General features: G+C 46.4%; 1 protein-coding gene across 3 annotated transcripts in view; it reads right to left on the reverse strand.

Moving 5' to 3' along the window:
- GAREM1 (GRB2 associated regulator of MAPK1 subtype 1) overlaps positions 1-24,686 on the reverse strand; it is a 108,087-nt gene that overhangs the window by 4,508 nt on the left and 78,893 nt on the right. For 2 of the 3 annotated variants that reach the window (XM_064170700.1, XM_064170699.1), the window contains exons 3-5: positions 15,989-16,119; positions 5,510-6,688; positions 465-631 (exon numbers count right to left, since the gene is read on the reverse strand). In XM_064170700.1, coding sequence (XP_064026770.1) covers positions 465-631; positions 5,510-6,688; positions 15,989-16,119 — 1,477 coding nt within the window. The remainder of the gene's footprint in view (positions 1-464; positions 632-5,509; positions 6,689-15,988; positions 16,120-24,686) is intronic. The other variant, XM_064170701.1, reaches the window with a different exon arrangement.

Raw genomic sequence — 24,686 nt, forward strand, 5'->3', positions numbered from 1 at the left:
GCAGGATGCCATTTAGTTGGCACAACACATTTCTGGATTACCATGCCCACTTTGTGCCCACACTTGTAGGAGCTGGCTGCACTGCATGCTTGTAGCACTGAAATCCTGCCTGCAAACCTGCTTTGAGATGTCATGGTTTGAAGACTCCAGCCTTTCAGGAATTATCCAGGACTGTATGGGATTTGACATTCAGCCAGCCAGTGCCACCTTCCAGGGAGACTACCTGCAGCAGTTACCTGCACTTCACAGAAATTGTTCTGTCTACTACAACTTAATTTCTGCTGCAGCTTTGCTTCCTTTTGAATCGTTAAAAATAACCTGAGAGGTGAAGCCCACTTCAGAGAGAGTCAGCCAGCTTGGACACAGTGCCAGGGCCTCACACACGACTGCCTTCAGAAAGGGCACTGATAAACCTAACCTTCTCAGAAGGTGCTGGAAGGGGCTCTGCCAGCCCAAACACCTACATGTTGTGCAGTCCTGAAGAGTAGTAGGACAGAGTAGGACTAGGAGAGCGGGTCTGCTGGCGGGCAGCTTTGACTGTGCGAGGAGGGATGGAAGGGCTGGTGGAGGACGGCTTTGAACTCCGCGGTGGGACGGGAGGAGCATTCAGGAGCCTGCATTCCTCTTTTACCTGTACAAAAGAAGAACGCAGAAGCAAGCAGTGAGAAAATCTGGGCGACAGCACTCTCAGCCAGATGAAGCACATCTGGTTCTGCCTTATTCTGTGAAAGGAAATAATTAAAAAGGGAGGAGAAGAGAAACACGATGCTAAGTACATACATTTGCAAGAGTATGTGGCTGTCATGAAGAAGTCCAAAAGAATGCCTGGCTACCAGCACAGCTACTAGCAATTCTTTTTAGGGTGCTTTTCAGCAGCTTAATATCCACTCCTTTTAAAAGCAGCAGTAATAAGATGATGTAAAAGAACCTTCCAGTAACACACAAAACGAGACAGGCTGTTCCAGATACTTTACGTTCTGTGAGGGGCAATTCATTAGGCTTAAACTTCATTAGTGCTGTTTGTTTAGATGTAACAAACCAAGCTTACGTAATGAAAAGATCTCAGCAGACTTTGATGTTTCCTGACTTACTTCACCACTGATACTCAGCCATACAGCTCTAGGATCATTCCCAGCCTTCCTCCCCTGGGAACAGCATATGTATCTCAGACTTACCAGATGTGGGGATTCAGTCCTTCTGCAGCTGCCAAAGCATCCAGGATAAAGTTAACCACAAAAGGTACAAGTTGAAGGGTGTGGGCAGAAGAGCACAGCCAGCCAAGAGCTCTGGTGTTTGCAGCCAGGCAGCTTTGCAACTTAAAACTGTAGCACTGCTTACCTGAAATTTAGTTTTGTCTGCCCAGGTAGAGCAAAATACCAGGATCTATCCCATAGAAACAGTGATGGAATTAAGATCATAATCTCATCAGTACATATTTGAGATAGCAGCAAGGCCACCGAGAACCAGGCTGCCAGGCAGGATTGTAAAGGACTCACCACCTCCCCCTGGGCAAGAGGAGACCTCTCTCTGTTCTCCTTCTCTGAAGCAGTCTTAGAGCAGAAAAGGGAAATTCTCTTTGTGTTTGAAAGTTATTTTTAAATCTGACAACACTGCAGAACTAAAAAGTTATCTTAGCAGTTCTGCAACACATAATTAGCAATTAAAGGGGTTTAATTTATTTCAAACCAAAATAAATGTGGAGCCTTTTGCAATCCAACTCCAATGCTTTCAAAAAGCAAGAGACCATTTAGTACTTTTGTGAAATGGAAAAATGTCCTTTAGTGCATTTCTTTTTCCTTAATCCAAAACAAGGCAAAATTACAGGAAATGCCCAACAGCATAAAACACTGAAATAAATCTTGCTCTAAGGGTTCTTATTTGCTCTTTCAAGAAAAAAAAAATATCAATTTGATTCATGTTTGTTATTGAATTCAGGCATAAAATTCTTCAACCATTTTAGTGCTGTGCCCCAAGGATGCCTAAGGACTTAATTTCCTCCCTCCAAGTAAGACTAGGCAAAGTGAATCCTGCATGGGGTGAGAAAGGCCACGCAGGGCAACTCTTGGAGCAGAGCAGATGGTTGGGGGTTAAAGGGATTCTTCTCTGGGCATTCAGAGGTGCTGGTGTAACAAACTACACCAAGCTCCCTTGCAGACCTAGACTGTGGATCAGAACAAGGCCATATCACCAGTTTGCAGTCCCAGTTGCTCCCTGTCACAAGACTGAGGCTCCAGCTGCCAGACACAGCCCTTGGGAAACCCAGCAGATGAATCAAAAACCAAAGAGAGATTTTGTAGATCAAACTGACAGGAGCAAGAGGGAACTTCAGGAGAGCCACTCTCACTAGGTCCGGGTAAACGGCAATGAAATAAAGATGAAAGAGGATGGGAACAGTCAGTGAGCAACACAATGCACACCTTGGTGGCTGCTGCCACCACTCCTGTGCCCAGCGGCACTTCATGCCTGATACACACAAAGGGCATCTGCACTGCACACCTCAGGACTTTGATTCATCACTGTCTGAGCCCTTCCACTTTCAATGCCCCTTCTCATGACCCAGGGATGGTGACCCCTTTCTAATGGCATGAGGTGGAGTTTAAGACCTCTGCTCCTTTTCCTTCATACCAGCCCAAGCTCTGCCAGCATCCTCCAGGCCCTGAGGCAGCACTTCTAGTTCTGGACATCACAGGTGCCCTTCACAGTGACCACTTCTGAGGTCACCTGAATAAAACCCACCCCATCAGTAGCAGGACCGTTAGTGTAACTCAAAGCGGCCCAGCGCTCCCTGCCAGCAGGAGCCTGAACTTCCACCACACTCCACCAGGGACATGCTTTAAATCAATCAGGAAAGCAGCCTCTCAATTTATGCAAAACAGTGTTTGGAGACTGAAGCAATTTCTAGTTTACAGGCCTTAAATCAGAGGTCTCTGACTTTGTGAAAGGTGTTTTGGTAAATATATGATATATCAGAATGCTTCATCCTGCCAGAGAGAAGGAAATCAGAAGACCTTCTGCAATACCCAAGTGTCCTTTTTTGCTCCTGGAATTAGCTCCTGTACACACATTTTAAATTCAGTGCATGCAAAAACACAATTGCCAGCCAACCCTTATAGAAAAATGCTATGGAATATCATTCTAGAGGGAGTGATGACTAAACCACATGTTCAGCAGCAGCTCCTGAGATGTATTTATTCTATAAATATCCTACACAGAAACCATGCAAACATCTCCTTGGCCCCAGCCCACTGATGAATTCAGTAGGTCACTGATACTCATTCCAAAGCTGTTCCAGGAAGCCACAAAACCAAGTCTAAATTATCATCATCTATGGAGATGTAGGGGGTGGTTGGTTTAGTTTTCTATGGAGCTACTCTCCCTGCCCACCTCTAAATGCAAGCTAATATCTTTAGCAGAAATCTCTTCTACGTGGTTGGAAAGCAATACTGAAACTGCTGACAACACTCACACATTACCTCAGTAATGCCATGAGAAAGTTGCATGCTTTCCAAAACGACCTTAGAAAGCAACACAAGCATCTACCCCAAACGCCATCCTGCTGCCCTAGAAGGGACTCTATGCCACAAGGTTTCCCTAGGTGTGAGGGCCCACACTGATGCCATGCAGATGCTCCAAAGCTCTCCCAGCATTGCATCATCCACACCTCAGGCATGACCTGGAGGATTGGGCAGCCCCTGTCCAGATCTGCCTTGGTTTGCTCCATGGGCAGCCTTCCTCCCCCCACTGTCCTCTCCCCACTGCTGGCTCTGGTGCTCACTTGACCCTGTGCTGAAGCAGTTGAGCTTGCAGAAATCAGCAGGAAACTAATCATTTTCCAGATCCAGGAGCTGGCTGCCTGCCCAGGCACAGGAGTGCCAGAGCCTGCACAAAAGAGAAGCCAGGACCATGTGGCTGGGAAAGAAGGAGGAGGAGGAGGAGGAGGGTGGGAGCAGCCCCATGCCGGTTTACATCAGCGTAGGCTGCCAGGGAACCTCATCCTGATACGCTGCTGCCGGGCGCCTGTCCAAGAGTCTGGACAGAGCTGCGGCGCATACCTGACCTCGGAAGCAGGGAAGTGCTCCTGGGCTCCTGCACTGAGACAGGACACATAAACACTGTGCTGCAAGATGTAATGCCTTCGCTTTCCTGGCTGTGCTCAAGCTGCTGTTGCTGGGCTGTGGGAAGTGCTGGCAGCGTGGTCAAAGGGCTGCAGTTGTGCCTTTCATGTCTGCACTGGAGCTCTCCTTCCCTCTCCTCCCCAGCAGCTGCACAGCCTGGCCAGGGGGATCTCCACAGCAATGCAGTGCAGGCTAACCCAGCACAAAGAAACTCAACTTAGCTTTCCAGTGTGTTGTGACCTGGCTCACGATGGAAAGGCTGCAGCCCACACTGCTGGACTGTTTGATGGCAATAGGAAAGGGATGGGATCAGCAGGGTTTGCTGCAGTTCGGTCTCAGATCAGTCCCAGTTTACTGTGCAGCCATGCTCTTGAAATTATCATGAGTCTGCAAATGGAACAGTATTTTCTTCATTAAATTGCAGCAAACCTCTGCAAAACTGGTTCATTAAATTATCATACCTGTCAAGTTTTCTGTGACCCAAGTACAGATCATTTACATTTTGCTGAAGATTCCTAGACACTCTTTCCTGGGGAAAGTCTTTTTTCCTTTGTGCTTAAAATAACCCAAACATTCAGAACTATGTGAAGAGCCCATATAATGATTGGATTTTCCATGCACACCACATAAGCTCCTGTTGATAAAACATATTTGCATTTTTGCTTCTGAAATGTCCTTGACATTTCAGGACTGGAGAAGTGATTTCTCCCATGAGTTTTCATTAGAAACCCTAGAATGGGAAACATGCTCTGTTTAAAACTGAGTCCTTCTAAAGGGCTCATTTGTCAGCTCTGCAGAGCTCCTATGAAGCATCTTTCCTTTCAGTAAGCAGAAGGGAACAATTAATCCAGGTCTAGTCTGATAAAGTTTCCTGCAGGTCAGCGACACTTCATGATCTCCTAAATCTGCCACAGACTCATAATAGAGAAGACAATCTCTCATTAACAAACACTTTGAGCTGTCCTCCTTACCAGTGCCTGTTTGTTGAAGACACAAGCACACACACTAAGGTGATCTGAGGCAGCTCCAAGTAGGGTCATGCCCCACACACTTTGGCCACAGAAAGCATGAGAAAACGTGGAGGCCAAGTGGAGATGTGGAAAGCTGGGGAAGGAAGTGACCTACCAGATTTTAGACCTTGTTTGTGGGAGAAAAAAATCCCCATAAATATCACCTGAAGGTACCAGAGTTCAGCTACTAGATCAGTTATATAAAATAAACTCTGTTGATTTTTAGGACATGACTTACACTTGGTAGGAAATCAGCTGAAGCTGCACATCTCACAGAGCCTCACCGTTTCCTTGCTCTCCCAAGCCTTCCCTGAAAAAGCCCCCAGGTGAACTCCTCACCAGCTGAAAATCAGAAACAAACCGACACAAATAAGCCTGACTTACTGCTTCTGATTTGGGAGGCACTGGAGGTGGAGGTAGGGAAACATCTGAAGACTTTGTGGTTGCTCCAACAGTCGTGGACACAGGAAGAGATGCAGGACCGCCCTTCGATCGGAAAGACCCTCTGTAGTTGTCACATTTGTTCTTCTCACTCAGCGAGCGAGTGAGGAGCTGCTCTCCAGCCTTCCCAGACCCTTGGTCCAGCCACAGCTCTTCGTAAGGAAGCTCTGGCTTTGTAGGCAGAAACATTGATTCTTCACTCACTTCGGGGAAAAGATAATCGCTGCTGCTGTCTCCAGACTCCTGGTACTGCAGAGCGTCGTGTGAGAAGAGGGCCCACTCATTGCACAAGTCCCTGCAGCCGTGCAGGTTCACCTCGCTGTTCCCGTGCAAGTTGTTGCCGTAGACGCAGACGGAGAGGCGGTGGAAGGACTGGGTGAGCTCGTCCCGTGCGTAGCTGAGGGAGTTGGGCACATGGCTGTGCCCTGGGCACCGGCTTTTCTTTGGGCTCTTGCAGTCTTCGTTCCAGTCGGTCTTTACATCTCGCACGGCCCGGGAGTACTCATCTATGTCGAACTGCTCCTGGCAAATGTTAAACCAGTGCTGGATGAGCGTTTCGTGCCACAGCTCTCCCTTCACCAGGCTGTCGGGGAGAGTGAACTTCGGAAGCATCAAATGCAAAGGAAAATGCATGGGGATAATTTTGTTGCCACGAAGCACGCAGCAAACCACCACAGTCTTGGTTTGAATGTTGACAAACTTGTACCTGTGCCCCTCACGGATAAAATGCAGGTCGTACGGGTTGCGTGGCGTGGGGCTGGGCACGGTCACGTTAACGGGCAGCCTGGTTTTCTCCACTATGTTGCGGATCGTGTGCTCCCCTTCCTGCATCTGCACCTCCAGCGGGCTGCGGGTGCTGAACTTGCCCTTACACTGGAAAGGGAGGCTGATGCTTTCGTTGGTCCTGTGGTTCATGCAGATGAGGCAGGGCATTTTGCCTCTGCCCAGCTTACTAATCGAATTGAGCTTCCCGATCTTCTTGAAGATGGTGTTGAGGCGTGACTTCTCCTTCGAAGACTTTGCATAAAGGATTTCTGCTTGCCCCATTAAAGTGAGCTCATCCCCAGTGCTAAGGGTAATGTTGTAAACCTCAGTGTCTTCATTGCATTCACCTGAAGCCACCTGCAAAGTAATAATAATAAACAAAATAGCTGTTTTTCCCCCCATTGAAGATAATACTTCAAATGATATCAAATCTATTGAGGCTGAATTGTTTCTCAGCCTGGAGAAGTGAAGGCTCCAGGGAGACCTCCCTTCCAGTACCTGAAGGGAGCCTACAAGAAGGATGGAGAGAGAGAGTGTTTACAAATGCCTGCAGTGATAGGATGAGGAGCAATGGTTTGAAATTAGAGGAGATTTAGTTGGATGTTAGGAACAAGTTCTGCATCATGAGGTTGGGTCGAACTCTGGAACAGGTTGCCCAGAGAAGTGACTTGAGGCCTCATCCTTGGAGATACTCAAAGTGAGGTTCAACAGGGCTCTGGGCAACATGATCTAGTTGAGGATGTCCTCACCAACTGCAGAGGAGGTTGGACTGGATGATCTTTGGAAGTCTCTTCCAACCCAGACCATTCTATGTTTCTATGATTCTCTCAACTTACAAGGCTGTATACTGGGAGAACTAAACTATTAGAAGTGCTGAGTAGTCCAACTTGAAGCTTGGGCAAGTAACCTTTTTTTATCATTCTACACACTGCTGCACCTTGCTTGCGGTGAAACAGCCACACAAAACTGCCAAAGAAGGCATGAGAACAAGCACACTGCATTTTTAAAGACAAGGCAAATCCACATATCCCAGCAATTCAAATAGCCACTTGTGTCACACAGCTGGGACACAGCAGGTCTGCATTCCCTTAGAGTTCTTTTTCCCTCCCCCTTGTTTTCACTCTTTGCAAGAACTTATTGGCCAGGCTTTTGAGGGAAGCCAACTTTCTTCACCATCTTCAGCTCCCCACGGAGCAGAAAAGGTGATGTCATCATTATGGTGAAGCACATCCCTTTGATATAATCTCTTCCAGGCTAGGGACAATGACAGATGACATTTATTCCCCGAAGGAGAAGTCAAGAATATTAGTCTGTCCTATATGTCTAAACTTCCCCTCTGCTCTGCTCTCCTAGCCATAGACTTCCTTCCTCATTTTTGGACCATAATTGCAATTTGAGAGATTAAACAACATATGTGCAGCCATGTGCGTGCTTTGCTAGTATGGAAATTGCACTGGAGAGGGGAAAAAAAGGCAAAACAGATGTCCAAGGCTCATTTGTTCTTGAAGTTATTTCCTTAAGAATGGAATAGCTCTTTATAGACAAGACTGTTCTGCTTCATATTTGTGTGGTTTAACATAAAAAGTCCTCTTCAGAGCCCTAACAGAACCCACCCAGCTCTCCCTCAGTAGCAGCAGACACCTCCTCATCTAGGCAGGTAGAGCAGATAAACAGTAATTCAGAATCTGAATGAGCATGGGTTGTAAAAGAATAACAATGGTAAAGTCTCTATCATTCATTGGCTTGCTAAGGGGTTGTGCTAGTTTGAAGCTAGCTAGAATATTTTGGTAAGAGATGGATTATAGGCTGTGAAAAGGAAACAGTGCTGATGTCTACTGCACTCATAGGCTTCCTGAGATGTATAAGACCAAGAACACAAACAGAGATAAGGGAGTCTCTTTCTGGGTTTTTTGGGCTGCACCTCTCTCTCTAACCTGCCTGCCTAATCCATCTGCTTCCTAACTCTCCTGGCCAACCCTCCAAACTACCTTGAGCGTTAGGCAAAGTCTGGGGTAAGGTGGAGGGGAGGGAGAAGGTGGAAGAGCAGTTGGGAGCCCCTCCTGGGGACTCTGGTTTCTGGGAGGACTGTTGTGTTTCTGTATTACTTTTTCACTTGTCTATTTCTGTATGTATAGTAAATACCTGCTTGTATATTGTGCTAAGCTTCATTCCATTTCCAGATCGCCTGAGCCTAGCCTGGGTGGTTTTCCAAAGTGTGTGGGGGCAGGTAACACCCAAACCATCACAGAGGTATCAAAAGCCTACGCATAAAGAACTCTTCCTGGCTTTTGGGCACTGGATCTGTTTGCTGCTCCTTTGCTTCCCTTTAACTCCACCACTAACCTTGGCTGACCAGGTAACACCTGAGCTTGGCTAGTTGTTTTCTATCTGGGGAGAAAGAGGGTGGCATTGGCCCTTTCTGGGCTTTCTTTGCCTGGGGGAGGGGGGGCAGCCTGGATTTCTGTATTATTTCTAAACTATATATAATCCTAAGTTCATGTAAATATATTTCGAATGTGTGCTTGTAACAGCTTTGCTGTAAAACAGAGCTTTCCCTTACCTCCAAGCCATCTGAGCTGGTCTGATGAATTTTAAACTGGGGGGAGAGGGGTGGGAGGGAGCTCTCAACCCACCACCAAACTGGAGTATCGTCACAGAAGAGCCACTGCATGAAACCAAAGCTGCAATTCCAACCAGCTAATAACTGGGCAGGCTGTGAACAACGCCTCCTCCCGTACAAAGTGTTCTGCAATTCACCCACGGCTGTCAAGCTATGATTACCTCCTGCAAGCCTTCCAGAGCAGAGGCAGAGGCAGCCCCGCCGAGGTGTGCCGCCCTAGCGCTGCAGCCTGCGGGCTTCCGGAGAGGAAGCCCTTCAAGCCCTCAATTACCTAAACAAACACTAATTGGTCTAATCCAGGAAACTAGCAGGATTTATGGGAGGCAATACTCATTCACAGTTCTCGCTGCCGGCCAGAAAAAGGTTTCGAAACACCTCGACATGAAAGGAAAAGGCTTGTGCTTGCTGCTGATAACAGCAGCGGGATGCTCTTTGCTGGGCTCTCCTCGAAACCGCTGCTGAGCGCCGCTCTAGAGCTGCGGCCATGCAGCCCTGCGGCCATGCAGCCCTGCGGCCATGCAGCCCTGCCGCCGGGGGAGCTGACAGGGGCTGAGGACACACAGGGCTCCGTGCATGCACTGTTTGAGCCCTCCCTTCTCTTTCTGAGGGAGTGTGCTCTGTAAGACACCTGGCTTCTAGCACCAAGAAGTCATAGAATCATAGTCAACCAGGTTGAAAGAGACCTCCAAGCTCATCCAGTCCAACCCAGCACCCAGCCCTAGCCAATCAGCCAGCCTATGATTGAACACCTCCAGGGACAGCGACTCCACCACCTCCCTGGGCAGCCCATTCCAATGCCAGTCACTCTCTCTGCCAACAACTTCCTCCTAACATCCAGCCTGGACCTCCCCTGACACAACTTCAGAATGTGTCCCCTTGTTCTGTTGCTGCTTGCCTGGCAGAAGAGACCAACCCATGCCTGGCGACAGCCTCCCTTCAGGTAGTTGTAGGCAACAATGAGGTCCCCCCTGAGCCTCCTCTTCCTCAGCTGCTCCTCATGGGTCTTGTTCGCTAGACCATGTCCCTTCAGGGAGTCAGAGTTGTTTAGACTGGAGGAGGCTCTCTAGAACTCCTTAAAAGGAGGCTGAAGTGGTGCAGTGAAATGGGCTGCCCAGGGAGGTGGTGGAGTCACCATCCTTGGAGGTCTTTAAGCAAAGACTGGATGTGGCACTTGGTGGCACAGTTTATGTGATGTTAGGTTATAGGCTGGACTTGATCTCAGAGGTCTTTTCCAGTCTCAGTGATTCTGTGGGGGTTGGTCTCCTCCCTAGTATCAAGCAATAGGATGAGAGGAAACAGCCTCAAGTTGCACCGTGGGAGGTTTAGGGTGGATGTTTGGAAAACTTTCTCTCCTGAAGGAGTAGCCGGGCACTGGAACAGGCTGCCCAGGGAGGTGGTGGAGTCACCATCCCTGGATGTGTTCAAAACAAATGGGACAAAATTTAGCAGGAATGGTATTGTTGGGTTAACAGCTGAACTTGATGATCTGAGAGGTCTTTTTCAGCCTTAATGATTCTAAGACCCAGCAGACAGCTTCTTTGGACAAGGCAAGCTGCACTGCCAGATGTTTTAAGTGGAGATGGTGTGGTTACAGCTTTTTTGTCACTTCCTGCAGGACACCAGCTGGGTCAAGGGCGATATCACAACCTATGGCTGTGGGAGCTCCTGCCTGGCCAACTCGCAGCTCCCTGGAGATTCACAACAAACTGTAGAAGGAAATGGTGGGTCAGATGTGAAACCACAGAGGTACTGGTCAACTGGCTGGCCTTCACAGGCAAGGTCTCATGAAGCAGATGCTTGTTAATGGCATCCATTTCAACCAGTCAAATAGCAAATGGACTTTCTGATCCAACGGGCATGTTTAAAGACAAAATTACCCTCAATTAAAACATCTGGAAAACATTCTTCCTTTTTTTTTTTCCTTTTAATAGAGTCACAGGACAAAATAAGCCTGAGTGTGACTGTGCTGGAACAAAAAAGAAATTGTGCCACAGTTGCAGTTTGGCACACTCTGCACTCTTCCTTCTGAACAAAAATCCAAGGTAGCAGCTGCTGTCTGAAACTGTAATTAAAAACTGAAAACGGGAAATGAAAAGTCTAATTCTGCACAGCTTCATCCCTACCCACTAAACCCTGCTGTGAGGATGTTAAAGCTGCTGGTGCACCTCAGCAGGCTAAAGTTAAACTTTTGGTTCTGCAAGTTCTCTCTCCCTTTCATCTGCTCTTGTTAGCCCCCACCTGTGTGCAGTTCTGGAGCCCCCCAACACAGGAAGGACATGGAACTGTTAGAGTGAGTCCAGAGAAGGCCAAAAAGAAGCTTACAGGGCTGCAGCAGCTCTGCCATGAGGACAGGCTATGAGAGCTGGGGCTCTTCAGCCTGGAGAAGAGAAGGTTTTGAGTGGCCTTCCAGTATCTGAAGGGGACCTACAGGAGGGCCAGGGAGGGACTATTTACAAGGTCTTGTAATGACAGGACAAAAAGTAAAGGGTTTAAACTTTGAAGAGGGGAGATTTAAACTAGATGTTAGGAAGAAGTTCTTTGCAGTGAGGGTGGTGAGACACTGGCACACGTTGCTTAGGGATGCTGTGGATGCTGCCTCCCTGGAGGTGTTCAAGGCCAGGCTGGATGAGGCCTTGAGTGACCTGTTTTAGTGGGAGGTGTCCCTGCCTATGGCAAGGGTTGGAGCTGGATGATCCTTGAGGTCCCTTCCAACCTAAACCATTCTATGATTGTAAGTCAAGAAAACTAACTCCTCTCTTCTTGTGTTAACTTGTCCAAGACCACACAGTAATTAACATTATAGAGCATATATGGTAGGCAAAATCATTCCAGGATAGCAGCAACCAATCCATACCACAGATATCATTAATATATCTCAGCATGTATCATGCCTATCGCAATGCACAGTTTTGGGTTCACAGATGATGCAGTTAAATGAGCTTCACTTTGTCCTTGTAGCAGTGAGCTGTGAAAAGCCAACTTGCTCTGTCTTGTTCACTTAAACATTTCACAGAACATCTCCATAGCCTGATTGTGTCCTGTGTTTTAATTTTCAGTGTGTGGTCCCCCCCAGTATCTAGATTCGGTGCTTAGGAACATGGTTTAGTGGTGACCTGGCAGTGCTGGGTTAACAGTTGAACTTGATGACTTTAAAGTTTTTTCCCAAACAAAACAATTGTATGGTTTTATTCTATGATTCCACACCATGCAGCAGTAACCATCACACCTTCAGCTGCTGTCACTACCTGGAAAGCACAAAGTCTCCCCCAGTTGCTAAACTCCTAGCCTGGGGAGCATGCTGAAGCAGCTCCTCTGCAAACCCTTTTATCTTCATGGTTGCTCTCTCTGTTTTACACATTATTATAACAACTCCTGCAGTTTTACTTCCCCCTCTCCCACCTTTTTGCCCTTCAAAGCCAGTTTTCACTTTATGCATAGATGAGAATAGCTGTGTGGAAGAGACAGTGCTTGCCACACCATGCTGCAAAGAGAAATCACTAAGCACATATTCCAGCTGAACAACAACTAATGCAAAGCACCCAAAGAACCACAACCTACTCCATGCTGGAGTTACCCTCCACCTCCCTACTGTCAGAAGTTGATTATGGAATCAACCAGGTTGGAAGAGATCTCCAAGATCATCCAGTCCAACCTAGCACCCTGCACTGGCCAATCAACCAGACCATGGCACTAAGTGCCTCATCCAGGCTTTGCTTGAACACCTCCAGGAACGGTGACTCCACCACCTCCCTGGGCAGCCCATTCCAATGCCAATCACTCTCTCTGCCAACAACTTCCTCCTAACATCCAGCCTAGACCTCCCCTGGCACAGCTTGAGGCTGTGCCCCCTTGTTCTGTTGTTGGTTTCCTGGCAGAAGTGACCAACCCCACCTGGCTACAGCCTCCCTTCAGGTACTTGTAGACAGCAATGAGGTCTTCCCTGAGCCTCCTCTTCTGCAGGCTGCACACCCCCAGCTCCCTCAGCCTCTCCTCACAGGGCTCTGCTCCAGGCTTCTCATCAGCTTTGTTGCCCTTCTCTGGACATGTTCCAGAATCTCAGCATCTCTCTTGAGCTGAGGATCCATGTTAGTCATTCACAACTGATGCTAAGATGCTAATCAGAAAGGTTACTGGCTTACAGACATCTTATCAAACAGACAGCAAACCAGCAATGGCTCCTGTCACCACAACCTTTTAAATGTTCAGACTCCTGCAATTCAACAACAATTCAGAGGCCAATTACAACTACTGCAGAAGACAGGCAGCAGGAAAGTGATGAATGATTCTTTAGAAAACTCTTGCCTCTGGGAAAGCTCAAGTGTATTGTTACCTTTGCTTAAGAAAAGGTTAACTCAGAAAAACAGATTTTGATAACACCTAAGTCAATATTCTGCCTGGGACTCCAACTGTTCTAGTTTGCTATAGTTTGAAGCAAAAGTCTTTAATCACTTGGACACATATGAGCTCCTAAAAAAAAATGGTTTGTGTCTTGCTATCACTTGTAATTCCTGCTAGGTCTTGTTGGAGTAATGCAACCTAGAGGTGTTTAAGGCCAAGCTGGATGAGGCTGTGGGCAGCCTGATCTAGGGAAGGGTGTTTCCACCCATTGCAGCGGGTTGGAACTAGATGATCCTTGTGGCCCCTTCCAACCCTGACTGATTCTATGATTCTAAGCATTGTATTCAAAGTAAAAATACTCAATCAGGAGTACTTCTGGCAGAGCTTTTTTAAATGATTACGTCTCTGATTCACAGCTACTGCACACAGTTTTTACTGGCAAAGCCAAGGGACTGATCAGAGCACTTTAAAAATAAATAAATAATTTTTTTTTACAGGTCCCCAAAGATGAATAAAAATTATTTGGATATAAAACAGTCTTCAGAAGAGCTGTCTGGAGGCACCTTGTAATACTACAAGCTTGGAATGGTTTGCCCAGGGAGGTGGTTGAGGCCCCATCCCTGGAGGTGGTTAAGGCCAGGCTGGATGAGGCTGTGGCCAGCCTGATCCAGGGTGTTCCTGGCCATGGCAGGGGGGTTGGAACTAGATGATCCTTGTGGTCCTTTTCAACCCTGACTGATTCTATGATTCTTCCTTCCAAAATTATCCATGAAAGACTTGAGTGTTTGGAATAAGAAAGACTCAGACTTCAGAGTTTCTCCTCATCTTAAATGCTTCATCACCTTTTTTTCCCCTAAATTCTTCTATCAGATTAGCTACTTTCTGATATGCTCTGCTAAATTTAAACGGGAACACTGCGCTGGCCAGAAATCAACTGCACTTAGTATTCCTCCCTTTGCTCTAATCAGTTTGACAGGATCTCCCTTGTATTAAAATTTTAGCTTAAATAATTCTCTTGCATGTAAAGGGTTATTAAACACTTTAATAAATCCTGTTAAGTTCATTTATTTTTTGGAAGAAGATAACCTTGGAATAGACTTCTATGAAACTGGAAAAGCTGCCAAGAGAAATCCTGCCAAGCTAACTGTGTAACTAGGTTAAACCTGGATTATTATGACTGTTATTTACATTAAGGGGCATCACTATGATACCTTTGGAAAATGGATTTGCTATCCAGTAAGCTCTGTTTGTTTCTCAGTTTGCTAAATATGACAAAAGAGTTCTAATAACAACTGCTATGAAACTCAAGATACAACTCTTTACATTTAAACAACCCTGCAGACAAAACACTTTTCTCCCCATAAAATCAAAGCTGCACATTTTACTGTGCCACTCTCTTGATTTGGTGATAGAACAACTGAGAAATAATGGCACAGCACTGGGCAGGGCCAGAAGTGCCAAGGGCAGGCTGATGTTTTCTTGGGAAGAATTCAAATTTTCTTGTTGCCTTGGTTTGCCCAACTACATCCTAAACACATGAGAAGCTTGCAGCTTTTTCATGCAGCCTTCATCATGCAAGACTCTGTTCTATGGGTTCAGATTAATGGAGAGCATAAATGGAAACAATCTACTGCCTTGGGAGGTAGGGGGTTGTGTTGCTAAATGAGTTAACTGATGAGCTCTTACAGCAGTTTCAGCAACTATAAACAGGGAGGACTAGCTGGTGTCTCCCAGCTTTGGCAGTGCCAGAAAGAAAAAGCCCTGAAGAGGCTGTTAAACCCCACCTTGCTACACATGGGATCAGAAAACCCTATCCTGGGGTTTTGCACAGCAGTATCAACCAGATTGCCCTGTAGGGTACAAAGCATGGCTCAGCACCAGACTTGGTAGAGTTAGATCATGTTTGGACTCAGTCTTAAAGGTCTTTTCCAGCCCAAAGGATTCTGATTCCATGTGGATCTGCAACACTACATGCCAGCTCTAGGATGCTCTTCTACCAGCCACAACTGAAGCAAGAAGACAGAAGACCAGTCTGCTCTGTTGACCTTGTGTAGTGTCTGAATTTTTGGGGACAAGGAAGAACAAGTTCTGTCTTCAGTGGTTCATGCCACTGCACTGCAGTGTGCTGGGTGATAGCAAGTCCTCTCACCCTCAAGGGATTGCTGACCCTTCCATGAGCCCAGGGGCACGCAGATGCAAACAAACACACACACACACAGAACAAGTGTGCCTTTTGTTTTGCTTTGTTCACAATGCTGCTTAGCTGCAGTAATTTTGAGACAAGCAACCCCATCATGTCACCCTGTGTGCTCCCCAAGAACAAGGCTTTCTGGACAGGGACCGGAGCAGCTGCTGCTTAGCAGAGAATAAAATCCAGGCTGCTGGAGGGGGAGGAGAAAGGGGGCAACAAACAACATTTGTTTAAAGTCTGGCAGGACCGTCCTAATTAGATTAATGATTGGATGGGTCATTAGGACTGCTCCTCCAAGTGCCATAGAACTGGAGAGCCCTTCGAGGGCACGTCGATTTGAGACTGCAAAAGTGATCACGAAGAGCATCATCACTGAACACAGAGCACCAAAGGCTCGTTTGTCTCAAAGCTCACACTTCCCACACGGCGCCTTTGCTCTCTTGCCATGTATATAAAGGTTGTAACAGTTAATCATTTAGGCAGGGATAAATATTTATTCAGGGACTACCTTAACGTTGAATGTTATTTCCTCCATGACGTAAACTCGTTCAGGAAATGCTTTAGCCACCTCCTCCACACTGTTAAAATACTGCACTGGCTCCTTAATATCTCGGTCTTGTTCCAGCAGCTTAAACTGCCCTGAAAACAGATGATAAACAGAAGAGTTGTAAGATATTTATATTGGACAACTGTCACTGTGGCAACTGCTGGCTCAACTCCTTCATCATTTCGCTCGCTCAACTTTTCCAGTGATCAGCAGCCAGACAAGACACCGAGAGACGGCAAAGGGCCTCCTGAACCCGCCCTGAAAGATACCCAGTCTGAGCAGGTCAGAACAAAAAGCACGTGTGGGAGCTGAAGTTCAATCAAAGAAGATCCTTCTATTGCTCCAGAAATAGTAAATAACTACAGAGGCATCTGTGTTTGTGTGTAATAGTTGTTAGTTGGGTGTAATAGCATCTGCACAGATGGTGGGTTTTGGCTCTTGGTATCACAGGTTTTACAGGAGGAAAACACACCCATCACTATAAACCCCCACACCGACCAACACAAGGGCTTTGGGGTTGTTTCTAGCCTCATCAAGCAGCTACTGAAAAATGCCAGGCTAAAAGTCTTTCTCCCCTAGGCTTCCCTAAGACAATAGCACCTAGCTTCACTCAACCATAAACCAAGCCCTTTGAGAACTTTAACATAAGAAACGAAACCCTGCACATCTAAAACCCTTTTGAAGGTGATTGCCTTCTTAACAGCATCAGAAAGAAGTTTCTGTGGCTGACTTGACCTCCCCCCAGCATGAAAACCTTGGCTATTTCCTAAGCCTTGTAAAAGGCAAGAAGTAACAGGGAGTTCACCTTGGGCAGAGATGCCAGGGTCAGGCAGGCACTTCAAGCAGCTCTGTGCACCACCACCATGCAGTTAAAAACCTTTATTTTACAGAGTATTAATGAAAGCTCAGACAGACATATTTACTATTATAAAGTGAATCTTGTAAAATAGGCTTAGAGGTTGGACTTGGTGATCCTGAGGGGCTTTTCCAACCGGGATATTTCTGTGTGATTCTGTGATTTGCTGCTTATATGACTTAAAAAAGAATCAGTGGAGTGACCTTCCCAAACTTAGAAACATTAAACACTTCCAAGTCAAAGGCTGCTCTCAGCAAGAGAACAGCACAGCAAGACTCAATGGAATAAACAACTCCAGAAAGCAAAAGTAAAGGCTGAGTAAAAATCAGTGGTCAGTGCATCTCCCCTAAATCATGTTTTAAAATTAACAGTGCATGCAGCCACTGGATTATTGTTCTCAAGCAGTGCTCAGCTTAATTAAAATACATCCAATCCATCAGAATGTCAGCCACCTACAGAAATATTTTCTCACTCCTTCAGCATTTTTGTGCACGACACCCTGCTGCCCCTGTACATCCCAGCAGACTTGAGACTTTTGTGCCATGTTCAGAGAATTCACCCACACTAACCTACTCCAGGCCACCTAGCAGCGGAGGAGGAAACAAAGGCAAGCTCAGCAAGTCCTGATGCTCCATGAGAAAGACCTGACCTGCCACCCTGACATGCAGACACACAGGCACACCAAGAGCAAGAGGCTGAGCTGCTTCACCCAGCCCCAGCCCCTGGCTGACAGAGGCACACTCTTTCAATCAGCATGCTGGAGAGCTGTGGTTGTAAACCTAAATATCAGCTTACAAACCAGAAGGCTTCCTTTTAGTTCCTTCCGTACACTTTCCCTTCCTACCGTGACCACAGCCACTCTGAAGTACTCTCAGCAGGGCAACCAAAGATGCTGCTACTTCCCACTGCAGGACTGTGCTTTGCAGCTGTTTAATAACCCTCACTACACTTCAAAAATCAGTTACTTTAGAGTATACCCAAATTCGTGTCTGCTTCAGGACACACTATCATTGGAAGTTCAGCCAAGATAACACCGAGGCAGAAGCAGCAGGACTTTGGTCTGACCTGCTGGAGCCATTCTTCTCTTCTGGTGACACAGCTGACTATGGGAACGGCTTCCACAGGGCAGGGCAAAGGTCTGCCTCGTTCAGCATTCTGCCTTAGACAGGAGTAAATGACAGCTGTGTAAGGAGGATTTTAAGCACGATCAAAAATACTACCTAGAGTCTCCTTCCCACCTCTAAGAGCAACTCATGACTCAAGGACACCCAGAGCATAGAAGAGGTATCTTTGGGCTTAGCAGCTCCAGAGGTTTCTTCCTTGTACATCTGTTTCCTTGCCTAATGAAGAAATGCAAAACTTTTATTGTAGACATACTCTCTATCTTAAAACTTTCTGGCAACCTCTTCTTCCACAGGCTTTCCAGTACTTTCAGGATTAAAAGCAGAAATCCTCCTACGTGGAGTCAGGACATGCCAGGACATCATGCAACAGCAGGAACTGAGAGATGCATCTGAGAGCACAGAAAATCTACTGCTCTAGAGCATAGAGCCAACCACTGTACTTCACAGAGAGTCACGAAGAGCAAGATGATCTTCTGGACAATTTAAATATCACACAGTGTTTGCTCACCATGGCTGACCTGAGGCTGTTGTTGTCTCCTCCTTACTTCTTAACTGCTGTTCTCTTTGACTCCCAACACAGCCACCTGGACGCAACCCTAGCTGATTGCCCAATCTGGGATCCAGAGGTCTGATTTGCAGGATTCCCAGCTGTGGTTGCTATTGGAAGCAAGCTGTGATTGCAGTTTATAAAGGCATTTCATACTCTAAGTTCCCTGAAGAAAAAAAAAAAACCCAACACAAAACAACAAACCTCAAACCACAGCAAGTTTGAGTCACTCCAGACAGATCTAAATGCAGTGGGGTTACTTGTGATTTAACACTCTCTCTTTATGCACAGAAGAGAGATAAGTATGTTACTGCATGGAAGCTACAGAGTTGGCTTTGGGGTTTTTTTTTTCCAACTGTGAGATATTGCAGTGAGAATTTTGCTAGTTGGGAAAGAAACTGAGAGCAAGACTGGAGCTGGGCACAGGGACAAAGCATGAATTCACATGGGCAAGGAAAGAAAACAACGCACTGAACAGTAATAATATATGACATGAACAACACTCATGCAGCCCTTTGAGTGAGACAGTAGTCTTTAATTCTAGGTTCTCTAGTTACTCTGTTTGGAAGCATAACACTACTGGTTTGCTAAGACTGTTATGTATTTAACAACAGACAGTCTGGTGGCAAGAAAAGGGCAGTCACCCACTGCAATCCAAACTGCTACAGGGTCCCATGTTCCTCAGCACAGAACGAATGCTTTAGGCTGCGTGCACCAGGGAGCAGGGTCTGCTGCTGTGGAGTTACACGTTCTTGTAAAATGAAGGAATAACTCCATCAGCTGAGGCTTTGCTTTGGCACAAAGAGATGCTCAGACCCGCCTGTGTCGCGCTCTGTGCCATCCTCCCGTCCTTCAGCTGAGCCGCGCAAACACAAAGCCGTCTGTGCCTTCCCTGCTAACAAGCAGCGGTTCACGAGGAGGTTGGCCACAGAGCAGTACACACAGATCCCAAAGCATGGAAGAGAAGGGCAGCATTAATTTCCCCGTTATGAAATCAAGAGCTATTGCTGTGCATGGAAGCTGTCAGGGCTGGATGTTAAAACGCCTCTCTCCTTCAGCAAAGATGGGTTTGTAATTCCAGATCTTCTACAGACAGCTTAAAAAACTTTGTGTTTCCTCACTGAAAAAGGGAGAATTTTTTATTGGAGGAAGAGGAAGAAAGGCTGAAGAGGGACTTGCAATACATATTTGAGCCAGATGTCGAGTAACTAACAGGAAGGAAGGAGACAACTTCTTTCTGTATTTCTAAGCAAGCTGCCACAGAAGAGCCAGCATGGCTGCAACACAAGTGAAGGAGACAGAAGTTTGGCCTGGCTGCAAGTAAAAGTGGCATTTTATTACACTTTGCAAGGGGCACAATTTCACTGACAGACTTCTACAGAACTGGCAGCAAGCTTAAACAAATCACGAGGCAACTGAAGCACCAGAAATGTAACGAGAAATGAAGACTATCTGAAGCTGAACTATTCCTTTATAGAATTCCAGCCTCTCTCTCTCACTAGCGCAAGACTAATGAAATGCTTCTGCAGTAAATCAGTGCAGGTCTGCAAAGATCAAAGATCTGTGCTGCATGCACGGTCCACTGAGCAGGTGTGGTCAGTCCCTCTGCAGCCAAATGCAAGGCAGTAATGAACAAGCCCTGTGAGCTTTATATCTCTATCTTTTCAGTCTGGGCTGTGGCAGGCACAGTATTGGAACAGTTTCACTCTGGTATATATTGTCTCTGCAGATTAGGAATTCTTATTTGCCAGTGAAGGTACTTAGAGCAAAGACAGTAAAGTCACTAGTGCTGGAAATGAGCTCAGTGTAAGGTCCCCTGGTTTTTGCAGCAGTTTAGCCCTCACCACCAAATAGCCCACTGGTTTCCAACAGTCCCGGGTGATTCCAAGACAAAAACATTCATTTTTCATGGTCTGTACCATGCTTAGACCAGGAGAGTCCATAAGAAGGATACAGAGTTGTTGGAGTGAGTTCAGATGAGGACCACAAAGATGATCCCAGGGCTGGAACAGCTGTGAGGACAGACCAAGGGAGCTGAGGTTGTTCAGCCTAAAGAAGAGAAGACTCCAGGGGACCTTAGAGCTGCCTTGCAATAACCAAAGAGATCCTACAAGAAGTCTGGAGAGGGACTTATCATAAGGGTATTTAGCAAGAGGACAAGGGGGGATGATTTGAAGATGAGGGAGAGTAGGCTTAGACTGGATCTTAGGAAGAAGTTGAACAGTACAAGGGTGGTGAGACTCTGGAGTAAGTTGCTCAGGGAGTTTGTGGATGCCTCTTCCTTGGGGTGTTCAATGCCAGGTTGGATGAGACCTTGAGCAGGGAGGTTGGAGTAGATGATCTCTAAGGTCTCCTCCAACCTAAGCCACTCTATGATTTATCTGTGGGAAGGGTTCACAGACTGAACAAAGAATCAAGTTTCCATTGATATGAAAGAATGAGAGCAGGTATATGCTCACATTCCAAACAGACAACCTGAAGGAAAACATCATGGAAAACTATCTGCATGTCACCAGTAGGAAACTTGGAAGGTCACAGAAATACCTGCTCAGTTGTGTAAGCCACTAAGTGCTTCTCCAAAGAGACAGGAGATGTATTGTCCTTAAGCAGCTTTCATTATTTAGAGAGCCTCACATCTCTCTCTGTGAGGCTGCATGCAAAGCCCAGCACTTCTGCACAGTGTGCAGGCTGCACAGCAGGGTAGCAAAAGTCCTGCAGAGGTCTATCTTTCAGATTATTCATTGACTACTGACTGCACTTCAGTAGTTCAGAGAGGAGCAGAGCCAGCTTGAGAAGGAAAGGCATTCTACCTGCCAGAATCCCCCCTCTCTGGAACAAGACAAATTCTGCCTCCATTGTGTCCATCAAGCTAGGAAATAACTTTATTTCCCTTAAAAGATGATCCTGGATATAACTGGGTTGACCTGAGGAGCATAAGTCTATGGATAAGTAAGAGTTAAGAAGACAGAGAGGTGGCTTGCTGGATCACAGGAATGTTCAGGTTGGAAAAGCTCCTCAGGATCACCGATTCCAGCTGATATCCCTACAAGGTTCACCCTAAACCATAACCTCAAGCACTACATTCAAACAACTTCTAAACACATGGAATGGTTTAGATAGGAAGGGACATCAAAGCTCATCCAGTTCGAACCCCTCACCACAGGCAGGGACACACCACTAGAATAGGTTGCTCCATGTCTCATCCAACCTGGCCTTGAACACCTCCAGGAGGGAGCAGCCACAACCTCCCTGGGCAACCTGTGCCAGTGTCTCACCACCCTCACTGCAGAGAACTTCTTCCTAACATCTAGTTTCAATCTCCCCTCTGCCAGTCCAGGGCTGGTGACCACCACCTCCCTGGGCAGGATAAGTATCAAAGAAAATGCAGCTGCATGAACTGGAAGGTACACTTCAGCACACCCAGCTCTTAGGTGGACCTTTACAGTCTCCAGCTGACAGTGCACAGTACTGCCCTCAGTGCTGACGCAGAAATACACTTGTGTCAGCGAGGCACAATCAGAGTGCATCTCAGGTTTGGGTCACCCCATCAACTAGAGCATATGCTAGAGACACTGTGTCTGTACCTAATCCTCAGAGCCCACAAATGAACTAGTGCAGACAGACTCACAGCCCTGCTGCCCACGCCAAGGAAAGCGAATCCCCTGCTTTGTCACCTCTGCTGAAGGGGCTAACGATTTCAAAGATGGATGCAACCCTGTGCTAAGTTCATCCCCTCTAAGAAAGAGCAAGATGACCCAATGGTGCAAGTTCATCCTCATCTGCCACATGCAGAGAGCGAAGCAAAATAGTGGGAAGGGGCAGAGAGGGAAGCTTTTCTGAGTTATTCATAACAACTTCTTTATCTTCTTACTGTAGCCTGCTGAAAGCATACAGGAAACTATCAAAGGGTGGAGAATACAGCAGGAAAACACACAACGAGAGTCTTGGATACACAGCTTGCAAAGCAGAACGACTGGGCCACAAACTAGAATAGCTGCAGCTGATTCTGATATTATAATCACCAAGAAATAGCTATTAAATAGACTTTGAAGTACTGCTTCTGCTTTTGAAGGGCTGCCTGTCAGTACTTCTTCTTTAGGGGGAGGGAGAGGGGTGAAGAAAAGGACCTCCTGTGTCCCCCTTTGTACCCAATCTTCTGGAAATTTTGGGAATGTATTAAAAAAACAAATGAAAGGAACTAGAGGCATATCAAAGTAAACAAAATACAAGCAGAATTCATTGAGTGTACTGGAGCTAAACTCATGGTACTGCAAAGCAGAGGGCAAAGCACAAAGGCACATTCAGTCCCTGAGGTTGCGCAACACGTAATGGGGAAGGAGTCCTTCAGAATGAATCCTTGTGCTTCTTGGAAGTATTGGGAAGATTTTGAAGCCTTAAATGCCTTTCTTCCTTTCCATGTTGTGTCTGTGATGCGAAGAGCCATTCAAGGAGGAGAGGATGAGTCAGACATCAGAGCCTGGTAAGACATGTCCCAGCACGGCTCACTGACACACCACCTGTGCGTACGCGCAGGCAGCGCTCATCAAGGACAGGAACCCAACCAAGGTTCCCACACAGCAACCCCAAGGTTTGCTAACCAAAACCTCTGTGCTGGCAAAGCAAAGGGGATGTACAGCCCAATGGTCTCTTTTCTCTTATCTTAACTTTTATGACTCCCAACTAGCATAACAAAAACAACAACAACAAAAAGCTTCTGTTGGCAGCATAACAAAGAGAAATGAGTTCAAATGGTGACTGATGATAGCCTAGAGCGGGTTTAGCTCACAGATATTGCATGAGAGGGAATTTTAGGTTGCAGATGATGTAAAAAGACAGACAGGGAAAACAAGCCTAACCTCTAACCTTTGTTTCATAAGTCATTATCATCACAAATACAAGATTACCAGAATGAAATGTTCCATTTTACAGGGTCACATGTGTGAGTGTCTGGACTGTAAGTTAACTAGATTTCACTTACTCACGGGGTTATCATCAATCTAACTTGTAATTAATATCATTCTATTCCTTTCCCATGTGCTGCCAACAGACATCAAGAGTATTCCACAAGCAGTGTGTTAGTTCACACACCCAAGTGACCGTGCAGAGGGCTCGGGTGATTACTGCACTGACTGGCTTGCCTAATTACTGCTAACAAAAGCTGCTGCTAGTCTCTTGTTAACAGTAGGAGTATAAAGACCAGCACATGATGATGGCATGCTCTCCTGGTGAATGTCAGAGCTTACCCACACTACAGCAGGAGTTACAGAAAGCCCAACTAAACCAACCCAAAGCATCTGCAAAACAGAGCTGAAGATGACTACAGAAACAGAGAATGGTAAGAGATGAAAAGGACCTCTGAGGACCATTTAGTCCAGCCCCTTGCCAGGGCAAGTTCACCTAGAGCAGGCTGCATGGGGTGGCATCCAGGTGGGCTTTGAATGACTCTAGAGACAGGGACTCCACCAGCCCTCCAGGCAGCCTGTTCCTGTGCTCTACCACCCTCAAAGTAAAGAAGTTCTTCCTCACGTTTCGATGGAACTGTGTTGAACAGCAGCTATCCAACAACAAGAGTGTTTCTCCTCTGACCACTAGCACTGTTCCTTTGGTACCAGAGTGGATACCCACTTACACCTCACTTACGGAAACAGTGAAGTCACTGAAAGCTTATGTCTTGTGCTACTACAGCAGCCTCCAGGAGCTGCACGAGAAAGTCTGTTGGCACTGCCTGCCACCAGGGAGGAGGATCTGATAAGAAGGTAAAGCCAATTTATCCCTCGAGCAAAAACTGCTGTCCTCTACAGAACAGCTGGAAAAGAAAATGATGTGGAATTAAAGGTGAAAGAGTACATGGTTAAAGTTCTTACAGTACTTTGAATCAGTTGTCTTACTAAGCAGACACTTTGTTTTCATTTATACACTTAACTCTGACACAAGGCCAAAAAAATCAATGCTAAGGAGTAGAGACCCAGCTTAGGTGTGCCAACACAAATTGAACATCCAACCTTGCACTGGATGGCAGACAAGACCCTTAACAGTGTCAAACATTGCTCAGCCCAAGTAGATTTTCTTTTTTCAGTGAAGGACATCATGTACATTTACATTTAAGAAGCAGCAAGAGACTTAACCTGGCTT

This window comes from Pogoniulus pusillus, chromosome 34 (genome assembly GCF_015220805.1).
Source record: "Pogoniulus pusillus isolate bPogPus1 chromosome 34, bPogPus1.pri, whole genome shotgun sequence".
Classification (NCBI taxonomy): Eukaryota; Metazoa; Chordata; class Aves; order Piciformes; family Lybiidae; genus Pogoniulus; species Pogoniulus pusillus.